General features: G+C 38.5%; 1 protein-coding gene and 1 pseudogene across 1 annotated transcript in view; both read right to left on the bottom strand.

Moving 5' to 3' along the window:
- The window catches only part of MALRD1 (MAM and LDL receptor class A domain containing 1), a 397,632-nt gene extending 396,475 nt beyond the window's left edge, over window positions 1-1,157 (bottom strand). Inside the window, exon 1 of the mRNA XM_008268638.4 lies at window positions 826-1,157. Within this exon, the coding sequence (XP_008266860.3) occupies window positions 826-1,003 (178 nt within the window). The 5' untranslated portion in view covers window positions 1,004-1,157. The remainder of the gene's footprint in view (window positions 1-825) is intronic.
- Window positions 1,158-1,267: 110 nt separating this feature from the next.
- LOC100344589 (vesicle-associated membrane protein-associated protein A pseudogene) overlaps window positions 1,268-12,039 on the bottom strand; it is a 56,775-nt pseudogene continuing 46,003 nt past the window's right edge.

Here is a 12,039-nt window from a genome sequence, read left to right as displayed (position 1 = left end):
CCGCACCGGCTGAAATAAATAAATCTTAAAAACAAGAAAATGTGTTTTATGAAAGGTGACTGCGTGTAAAAATGACACTATTCCCAGTGCTGAAATGCAGCGTTCCTTCAAGATTTGCTATCGCAGTAGAAGCTACAAACACATTTTGCTCTCCATGCCTTCCCTTGCTAAACTGCTTCCTGTTCTTCAATGCTATTACATTAAGCAATGGGAGATGTTCCCAGCCATTAGAATTGGCTTATCTCACTTTATGATATTTTATAATAATATGAAAGTTCAAAATGGCACAGCAAATGCATCATGCAGAACCCACATCTAGGTCTCATACTCTCTGAACTATTGCTCTATGCACTGCTCCAAAAGCAAAGGACACAGCCCAAAGTTGCATTACATGCACAACTGGAGCCAGTGCTCTGGGAAGTAGCATCCTGTAAACAGAAGCAAAATCTACCCATCCAGGCTAAAATTAATTTCACATGTTTTTATATTAAATTCAAGCTTAAGCTCATACTTTTCACACAGTATTTTACACCTGCGTTAATGAGCTTTTCAGTTTTAGTTCATTAACATAACAGCTGCATTTCTGCTTATCATTCCTTTAAAATCAGTACAAACTGACCTAAAATACAATCTAGCCAGTTAAAGTTTCAGTGATTTGATATTAGAAAATTATTAATTTATGGAACACATTTTCATTTCTGATTTAGGCATGCAACACAAAACCCGTGCATGCCCAGGAATCTAGTCCAATCTCCAAGACAGCTCACGGAACCCTGGTTTAAAGACACAGGAAACCGACATTGGAGAAAAGAGAAGGGCACTTACATTGCTCTTCATCGCTGTTATCCCCACACTGATCTGTGAAGTCACACACCTGGTCAGGAGGCAAGGCAATCCCATTGCTGCACTGAAAGGCTTCTATCCCTTGTTGACTCAATGGAGAATTGAACAAGCAGGAAATTAACAGGAACCAAAGAGCTGTCTTCACTGGGAATGGTGACATTCTGGCCAGGGAGAAGAGCAATATTTTGTATTGGCTAATAGAGATCAGGCAGTTGTAATATTGAGTCCATAATAAGAAGCATTTTTTCTTTTCTCTATTTTTAGACTTGCTTCTTATGAATGGTACTATGGGTAACTATCAGCTACTTGACCAAGTGATTTTCCAAGCAGTTAAGTTGCTCTTTCAGAGGAGTGTCATTAGACAATGTTTAACTTGAGTAATTGCACCATTTCTATGTCCAGGTAAACATGAATATTTATTGCCCTAGGTACACCCTGTTGAAACAATGTAAGCCTTCATGATTATGTTATTTCCTGAAAGAAAATTTTCAAAAACTAAAAGAAAACATATAAATAGAAAGCAGGACCACCATAAAGACATAAATGATACAGAAATGTTCTGTTAATTCCTGTGCTCACTTAATCCCATTCATGTAATTCTGAACATTATAGTTACTAAAATGTATTCAAATATTATAAACTCAATTATTAGAATTACTCAATAAAAATGAAATCCATATCCTCTTTTACTGAGTAGGAAGTTGATATTGCTTATTAAGGTAAATTAAGAACCAACCCAGCCCTGATGAGGGAAGTGAATCAGTAGATAGGAGTTTCTCTCTCTCTCTCTCTTTCTCTCTTTCTCTCTCCTTCCATCTGTCAAATAAATGACAAAAATAATTTTAAAAAATCCTGCTGCTTAATATAAAACACCGAATCACACTTATCAATTCATTTTAATTTGCTTCTACAAGTGAAACACATGGTTTTGTGTATATTCACAAGCAATATACTGAAGTTGAGATTACATTAAAATATTAAATATAAAATTCTGTGAGGCAGGATAATTTTGGTTTATGAAATTGTACATTCAAATTATTCCCTTAGACTTTATTTCTCAAAGGTACTTGAGCTCTTTTTCGACTACTTTCCTTTAATTTCTGCAATGCAACTTTAAGAGACAGATACCAATGAGACCCTATGAAGAAACTGCAGCATGTAGAGTGAAAAAAGACCATAGCTCAGGGACAGAAATTGTATTCTGAGCATTTAAAAAAAGTTGAGAAATTGGCTCACTAGGCTAATCCTCCACCTGTGGCGCCGGCAACCCCAGGTTCTAGTCCCAGCTGGGGCGCTGGATTCTGTCCTGTTGCTCCTCTTCTAGTCCAGCTCTCTGCTGTGGCCCGGGAAGGCAGTGGAGGATGGCCCAAGTGCTTGGGCCCTGCACCCGCATCAGAGACCAGGAGGAAGCACCTGGCTCCTGGCTTCGGATCAGCACAGGGCACCAGCCCTAGTGGCTATTTGGGGGGTGAACCAACAGAAAAAGGAAGACCTTTCTCTCTGTCTCTCTCTCAGTGTCTAACTCTGCCTGTCAAAAAAAAAAAAAGAAAATTTTTTTCATATTCTATGGTGCAAAAGCATATTTATATCTAAGGTATCAGCATTCAGGATTCTGAGAACAAAAATCTAATTTGAGATGCAAGTGTTGTGGCACAGTGGGTTAAGCTGTGGCCTGTGATGCTGGTTTCCCATGTCACAGTGTCAGTTCAAGTCTCAAATGCTCTGCTTTTGATCTAGCCCCCTGCTACTGTGACTAGAAAAGGAGCAGAAAATGGCCCAAGTACCTGGACCCCTTCTACTCATATAGGAAACCCAGATGGGATTCCAGGCTCCCAGCTTTAGCCTGGACCAGCCCTGGCTCTTGGGACCATCTAGGAAGTGAACCTGCAGATTGGAAGATCTCTTTCTCTCTCTCTCTCTCCCTCTCTCTTTCTCTCTCTCTTTCCTTTTTTTCTCTCTCTCTGTCTGTGCGTATGTATGTGTGTGTAACTCTGCTTTTCAAATAAATAAATGTTTTTAAATGTTTTAAAAATTCATAAATTTAGACTACTAGACTATTGTATATTATATAGTAATTACTACTTGTACACTTTATATTTCAGAAATATTTATTCTTATTAACCACTGTTTTGCAAATGAATATTAACACTTTGTCTAATTTCTAAATTTTCTTTCTGGCTTATTTCACTTAGCCTAATGTCCTACAGAGTTATCCATGTGGTGGTAAATGGCAAGATTTTATCCTTTTTTAGGTCTGAATAATACTCCATTGCATATATGCACCACAGATGCCTTATTTATTTATCCATCAAAGCATACTTCAGGCCGGCGCCGCGGCTCAATAGGCTAATCCTCCGCCTAGCGGCGCCGGCACACCGGGTTCTAGTCCCGGTCGGGGCGCCGGATTCTGTCCCGGTTGCCCCTCTTCCAGGCCAGCCCTCTGCTGTGGCCAGGGAGTGCAGTGGAGGATGGCCCAGGTGCTTGGGCCCTGCACCCCATGGGAGACCAGGAAAAGCACCTGGCTCCTGGCTCCTGCCATCGGATCAGCGCGGTGCGCCGGCCGCAGCGCGCCGGCCGCGGCGGCCATTGGAGGGTGAACCAACGGCAAAGGAAGACCTTTCTCTCTGTCTCTCTCTCTCACTGTCCACTCTGCCTGTCAAAAAAAAAAAAAAAAAAAAAAAAAAAAAAAAAAAAAAAAAAAAGCATACTTCAGTGTTTCCATATCTTGGCTATTTTGAACAAGTCTAACTTTCTAATGTACGACAATATTAACATACTTGAAATTTTTAAAATTTATCTATAATAAGCTTTTCTTTATTTATTGACTTAAATAGACACCATGACAGGATTAGTCTTTTTTTTAAGTTTTGTTTATTTGAGAGGTAGAGTTACAGACAGAGAGAGGAAGAGACAGAGAAAAAGTTCTTCTATCTGCTAGTTTATTCCATAAATGGCCACAATGGCCAGAGCTGGGTAGATCTGAAGCCAGGAGTCAGGATCTTCTTCTGGGTCTCCCATGTGGGTGCAGGGGGCCAAGCACTTGGGCCATCTTCTGCTGCTTTCCCAGACCATAACAGAGAGCTGGATCAGGAGAATAGCAGCCAGGACAGGAACCAGCACCCATAGGCGAAGCACCCATAGTGCTAAGCACTGCAAGCAGAGGCTTAGCCTACTACATCACAGTGTGGGCCCCGAGAGTGACATCTTGATAGTGTAAGATAGTACAGAATGTAAGAAAAATAGAAAATGCAAGGTGGAGTAAATAGGAGCCCCTTTATTAGGGGCAGTAACTGCTTCCATTGTGAACGAGGAGGGTACACAGTGTAGGCTGGAAAATCAATTGTGCTCATTGACCATAAATCCCAGAGGAGGAGAAACTGGAGGACATGAAGTCCAAGAGGAAACATAAGGATCACATGTGAACACAGAAAGGCAGCTTACATGGAAGACACTCTCCCATTTCTCATAATCATAAGTGGGACACAACATGTCCATAAGAGCTGAGACTTGGCTGGGTAAGGAAATGAGGGTAGGGAGCCACACATTAAACAGCTCTGAGTTTAGCTTATTCATTTAATTCTTTATCAAATAACAAATGGGACATAGACAAAAAAAAACCTCTCAGATTTAGCACGATAGCTATTTCTAGGGAGGAAATGTATACAATAGAAAACTGGAAATTTTGGAAATCTTTAAGTTGGCAATGTCTGAAGTCTTGTTTTGAAAAAGAATCTCACCAAGAATTTCATGTAAGTTTACAAACTCATCACAAAGGCACTTGTTCTAAATAACTCAGAAAAATCTCACTTGAGTCTTTGGGAAATAATTTCACTTTTGTATTTAGATTACATTTGCATGCAGACCTCTAATACAGCTGCACTCTTCCCTGCAACAATTCTGTTTACTATTTGCCAACTGCCTATCTGGGCACTGGGCACACAAAGCTAATTACAGCATTGTCTCTACTTCCTGGAAGTAATATCAGACTCTCAAGTGCCACACACCAACTGATCCCACAAAAATATGTACTTTAAAGGATTAATTCCACATTCAAAATTTATATGAAACTATTGAAGATACCAGGATACTTCATGTAGAAAAATATCCCAACACTAGACACCACAGTCACCTATGCAGGTGCAACTGCAGAGACAAAAGACAAGCTCCACATTTCTGTCTTTGAAAACTTTCCCAAGTTGTGAATTTAGAGATAATTTTCATCTTATGGGATTTTTTCTTTTTAGGGTGGATTTTTAATATATCAAATATTAATAAATGTATTTTAAAATAAAATTTTATATTGCATGATGTAGTTTAAAGCACAATATAAAGTCTAATAAAAAGAAATGACAAACAGGGCAAGAAGGAAAGTCAGAGTTAGTAGTGGGAAGCTGAGTTCTGGCTTCAGAGAGACATTTATATGACATCAGACTTATCTTCAAGTGATATAATATAGTTGTAAAGGCTGATCAATCACAGGAAGGAAGTCTCATTTCCTTCCCTTCAGGCTCCTACATAACCCATCTGTGAAGTCCAGAACTTACTTTGTCTCCTTGATACAGAAACTGACATATTTGATTATCACAATATTCCCAGAACAGTATTTTCAGTAAGTTCTGAAAGATTTAACTCCACTGAGTGACATAAATGGTGCTCTGTCCACAAAATAAAGCAACTATTGAAACCAATAATTCAGTACCTCTAAATGAGAAGAATCAGTTTCCTATGATAATAAGGCTTTCAAAATTATCTTTAAATATTACTTTGAACATTTAGTATCAAAATGTTTGAATCTGCTTTAACCTTCCCATTTGTTTAACTCATTTTTCTTTTTTCTTTTTAATTATTTTTTAATTTGATTTAAGGAATACAAACTTCATGCATTTCATATACACAAATTTAAGAAACAGTGGTTCTTTATACCCTTACTCACTCCCACCCATACTCCCAACACTTCTTCCTCCTCCTTCTCCCATTCTTATTGTTTGTTTCACAAAAATCTATTTTCAGTTAACTTTATACTCATTAGATTAACCCGACACTTTGTAGAGGGATCAACAAACAGTATGAAGAAAAATGTAAAAAGAAAACAAAAGACAAAGAAAAAGCATTGCTCCTCACCAGTCAAGACAAGGGTGTTCAAAATCATTGCATCATAAAGTGTCAATTTCATTCCTATAGATTGTCTTTCAGGTATTCTATTAGTTACCACAGATCAGAGAGGACATATGGTATTTGTCTTTTGTGGACTGGCTTATTTCACTAAGTATAATGATTTCCAGTTGCATGCATTTTGTTGCATATGACAGGATTTCTTTTTTTTATTGCTCTATAGTATTCCATAGTGTATATATACCATAATTTCTTTATCCAATCTTTAATTGATGGATATCTGTTGATTCCATATCTTAGCTATTGTAAATTCAGCTTCAGTGAACACAGGGGCACAAATAACTCTTTCAGATGCTGATTTCTTTTGGTTTGAGTAAATTCCCAGGAGTGGGATAGCTGGATCATATGGTAAATCTATAATTCAGATTTCTGAGATAACTCCAGACAGACTTCCACAGTGGCTGCACCAGTTTATATTCCCGCCAAAAGTGGATTAGGGTACCCTTTTCCCCACATCCTTGCCAGCAATTGTTGTTTGTTTTCTGTATGAGAACCACTCTAACCAGGGTGAGGAGAAACCTCATTTTGATCTTGATTTGTATTTCCCTGAAGGCTAGGGATCCAGCATATTTTTTCATATGTCTGTTGGCCCTTTGAATTTCCTCTCTTGATAAATGTCTCTTCAGGTCTTTCACCCATTTCTTAACTGGATTGTTTGTTATAGATTTAGGTCTGTGTGTTTGAGTGGATTTTTGTGGAAGTGTAATGTAGAGGTCTTGTTTCATACTTCTGAACACGGAGATCCAGTTTTCCCAGCACCATTTGTTGAAGAGACTATCTTTGCCCCAGGGATTGATTTTTGCTCCTTTGTAAAAGATAAGATGGTTGTAGATGAGTGGAATGATTTCCAGAGTTTCTATTTTGTTTCATTGTTCTACGTGTCTGTTTTTGTGCCAGAACCAGGCTGTTTTGATTATAACTGCCCTGTAGTATGTCTTGAGATCTGGTATTGTGATGCTTCCAGCTTTGTTGTTGTTGTCCAAGATTATTTTAGCTATTCAGGGTCTCTTATTTTTCTATATGAATTTTAGCATCATTTTTCTAGATCTGAGAAGAATGTTGTTGATATTTTGATTGCTTTTAGTAGTATGGACATTTTGATGATATTGATTCTTCAAATCCATGAGCATGAAAAGTTTTTCCACTGTTTTATGTCTTCTTCTATTTCTTTCTTTAATGTTTTATTATTTTCATATAGAGTTCTTTGACTTGCTTGGTTCAATTTTATCCCAGGGTATTTAATTTTTTTTGTAGCTTTTGTGAATGGGATTGATTGTAGAAGTTCCTTCTCAGCTATGGTATTAACTGTATATACCAAGGCTATTGATATTTGTGTGTTGATTTTATAGCTTGCTACTTTATCAAAATCTTTTATGAGTTCCAACCAGTTAACTCTTAAATAGAAAAACCACACTCTGGTCTTAGAATCCAGAACTTACTCTAGCTGTAAACTTATTTAACTAAAATGGATCAGTTGTATTTTCAGATTTCTGTTCAAGGCATAAAAGTTCTAAAATATCCATTCTTCCATATGCTTAGCTCTGCTCCTGCCTCCTGGTAAATGGCACTATCACAATTAATGCCTCTAAACCAATTCTGATCTCCCAGGATATGGAGAAAACCCAAGTATAATACTATAGCCAAAATTCTTGGCAGAGTTTTGGAGCTGAAAAATACGTAAGGACGGTTGTCACAAAATAAAGCCTGTCTTGTATGAATTTCACACTAATCAACAAGCTTCCATTGAAATGGGCTGCTGGTCTGCTCCATACTAGAATTGAAGACAAGGCTGAAATATGCTTCATCAATTGATCCCCAGTGTGTGACAAAGTAACTCCACAGAAAAAGTACGTCCAACAATAAATGATAGGGACTCCACAAGCTGCAACAAGTGTTTTATATCAGTCCAGGAAAATATTTTGACTCATTTGAAGTATGTAAGTCACTGAGAAAGAAAACAGTCCTGATTTCAGCTAGTCTTTTTTTTTTTTTTTTTTTTGACAGGCAGAAATAAACACACAGAGAGAGAGAGAGAGAGAGAGAGAGAGAAAGGTCTCCCTTTCCATTGGTTCACCCCCCAAATGGCCACTACAGCCAGTGCACTGCGCCCTTCCGAAGCCAGGAGCCAGGTGATTCCTCCTGGTCTCCCATGAGGGTGCAGGGCCCAAGCACTTGGGCCATCCTCCACTGCCTTCCCGGGCCACAACAGAGACCTGGACTGTAAGAGGAGCAACCAGGACATAATCCAGCGCCCCAGCTGGGACTAGAACCTGGGGTGCCAGCACCGTAGGTGGAGGATTAGCCAAGTAAGCTGTGGCGCCGGCCTCAGCTAGTCTTTTGATGATCTCTGATGTTGTTGAAATTTAAATGGAAAAATGTGTGTTTGATATAACTACAGTTATTTGAAATTGAGTGCATGCTTTTAAAACTGCAAAAAAAAAAATCAAAGATGAATGATGTCAAGGAAACAGGAGAAAGGCAACTGCTACTCCGACATACTGACCTGCCCTCACCAAAAGACCAAATGAGAGGCCGGCGCCATGGCTCACTAGGCTAATCCTCCACCTTGCGGCGCCGGCACATCAGGTTCTAGTCCCGGTCGGGGCGCCAGATTCTGTCCCAGTTGCCCCTCTTGCAGGCCAGTTCTCTGCTGTGGCCAGGGAGTGCAGTGGAGGATGGCCCAAGTACTTGGGCCCTGCACCCTATGGGAGACCAGGATAAGTACCTGGCTCCTGCCATCAATCAGCGTGGTGCGCTGGCCGCAGCGCGCCGGCCCTGGCGGCCATTGGAGGGTGAACCAATGGCAAAAAGAAGACCTTTCTCTCTGTCTCTCTCTCTCACTGTCCACTCTGCCTGTCAAAAATTAAAAATAAAATAAAATTAAAAAAAGAAGACCAGATGAGAGACTTCTGAAGACCTTCTCCAATGACTAGGCCCCGTGGAAAAGAGCTAATAATTTAGGCAACAGAATTGTTGTGCTCCTTTAATGTATTACATTTAGCTTACAAGATATTTTCCATTGAAAAAAATAACCTGGAAATTCCACTCAAATCTTTTTCCAAGAAGAGAGCTAATTTTTTCAAAAATTTTATCTAAAAATTTTATTACAAGATTCTTCAAATAGGGAAAAGTGTAGATCACTGAAAATCTTAATAAATAATATATGATATGCATCAGGGATGACAAACTATGGGCTACATAAATATTGTACAGCATATAAACTGAGAAACTTTTTTGACATGTTTAAAGTACTGTAAAATAAACAACAATGAAAACAAAACAAAAAAACTACTGAATAGAGACAACACATGGCTCATTACTAAATATAGCTAAATAACCTACTTAATGACTACTATAGGAAAACTCTTCTGACTTCCATTATGACCACTATAGGAAAACTCTGCTGACTCCCAAAATAAATATAAAAATGTCAAATAGAAAGTCATCCACAAAACAAAAAGCATACAAAAAAGCACAAGTATTTAATTTCATAAAATTCTACAAATGTATTTATATATACATAGAAATGTCCAGAAGACTATGGCTATAATTCTTTTTTTTTTTTTTTTGACAGGCAGAGTAAATGAGAGAGAGAGAGACAGAGAGAAAGGTCTTCCTTTTTCCATTGGTTCACCCCCCAAGTGGCTGCTACGGCCAGTGCATTGTGGCCAGCGCATTGCGCCGAAGCCAAGAGCAAGGTGCTTCCTCCTGGTCTCCCATGTGGTTGCAGAGCCCAAGGACCTGGGCCATCCTCCACTGCCTTCCCGGCCACAGCAGAGAGCTGGCCTGGAAGAGGGGCAACCGGGACTAGAACCCGGTGTGCCGGTGCCACAAGGTGGAGGATTAGCCTAGTGAGCCGGGGCGCCAGCTATGGGTGTAATTCTGATTGTGGCAATCTCTGGATGGTAAAATTGCACTTTTTATTTATTCTTTTCTTTATAGATTGATATTTACAGAATTACACATATATTTTTACAATAAAAGGCTATTTCATTATGAAAAATAAAAATTACTTAAAATATAACAACTGCTAATATTTTTATTATGTTCCTATTGTATGCTAGGCACCAATCTTAGGGCCTGACATGCATTTACTTGAATGATTCCTCACAATATTCAATGAATAGGTAATTTTTATGCTATTTTTAAATTTGAAAACTAAAGACAGAGTTAAATGTCCAGGTTCACATGACTATCAAGGAATGGACTTGAGGTTCAAATCTCAACAGTCCCTTAGAGTCTAGGTTTAAGTATTAAGTCTGTATGCAAGTATTGTCTCACAGCAACATGGGCAAGCATTTTAAAAATAAACTTATCTTTATTTATTTATTTTTATTTATTTATTTATATTAGAGATACAGAAAAAGCTTCTGTCTGCTGGTTAATATCCAAACAAATATCCGCAACAGTAGGGCTGGACCAGACCAAAGCTGGGAGCCAGGAATTCAATCCAATTCTCCAAGTAGTGGCAGAGGTGCAAATACTTTAGTCATCACCTGCTGCCTCAGAGGGTGTACATTAGCAAGAAGATAGAATCCAGAGCACAGCCAGTACTCAAAGCCATGCACCCTGATATGGGATGCAGGTGGCCCAAGCAGCTTTCTAGCTGCTATGACCAATGATTGCCTCTAAGACTTTTTTATATTAACATTTATACAATTTGATTTGTGATATGGCATCTGAGAAAAGATAATTTTTATCACAAGCAGTATCCCAGACCACAGAAGCAATACTTCTTCCAAACTTCCAAGCCAGCTCACTGCTAATGGCCTGAGGAAAGCAGCAGAAGATGGTCCATGTGCTTGGGCTCCTGCAACTCTCATGGGAGACCCACATGAAGGTTCTGATTCCTAGCTTCTGCCTGGCCCAATCCCAGCCATTGTGGTCATTTGGGGAGTGAATCAGCAGAGTATCTGTGTGTGTGCATGTGTTTCTCTCTCACTCTCCATAACTCTGATTTTCAAATAAATCTTTTATTGAAAAATGGGAATGGGCTAAAGAACAAAACTGTTCCATACACCAGATCTGTCTATGTAGTAAAAAAATGTCATCCAGAAACCAGTGTTTTTGAAACATCATACTAAGAAATATCCATCACTGGATAGAAAAGTATCTCTCTGTTCATGAGCATATAAAAAAAATTGTTAGACAGTTTAGTTCTTCAAGGATGTAGATAAGAGAATACAAATAAAAACTGTCAATCATTCACTCAGCCTAGATATTGAAACCAAAACCATTCTTTACTGTCTCTACTAACATATCTTTACTCTTTCATTTGGATTTCTAACCTAAAATACTTAATCTCTGCCTCAAAATCCTAACCTTGTTGTTTCTATCAATCTTGAATTGTTACATCATGAGTCTTATCGAATGCTATTCAACTCCATGCACTGAAAGACCTGCCTTAAATCAAAGTTCCAACTTGCGATATAGCTGACCTTGTCTTCCTGCCTACTGATATACCACCAAAGCTTTGTCAATTGATGTTCTCTCCCTCCATGAACAGCAATAAATTCAGCTTTGTTCATAATATTTGGGGAATCAGTTTTTGACAAAGGTTTCTAGAGAATAGCCACACATACTAATAATTACTACAGTGAGAATAAGAAATTAAAAATAAGAAACAGGAATGGACAACTTGGCAAAATCATAAGAAAGATGGGCCCTGTAACATTAAAATGACCAGTTCAGGAAATGTATGATTATAAATGAAGGAATCAAGTTGAGTGTCCATGTATGTATATGTTTAGAAAAATGTAGAACTAGGATTATGCTACTTTTACTAACAAATGATTACACAGGGCAAACTCCTGGTTATTATTATAAAACTCCATGGAATTAAGCTCCAAAACCTTGAGAGAGAGCGGTTAACGTAACTCAAACAGGAGACAGACATAGAACTTCCAACCAGAAGTAAGTTTGTGGAATGTGATTGTGGAAAATTCTGGAATGTAATATTTCTGTCAAGGCTATATTTGGAGCATTTTATAAGAAAACATGAATGATATTCTTTGCTCACTCTAA

Source organism: Oryctolagus cuniculus, chromosome 13 (genome assembly GCF_964237555.1).
Source record: "Oryctolagus cuniculus chromosome 13, mOryCun1.1, whole genome shotgun sequence".
Classification (NCBI taxonomy): Eukaryota; Metazoa; Chordata; class Mammalia; order Lagomorpha; family Leporidae; genus Oryctolagus; species Oryctolagus cuniculus.
This window is presented reverse-complemented; position numbering and strand designations above follow the sequence as displayed.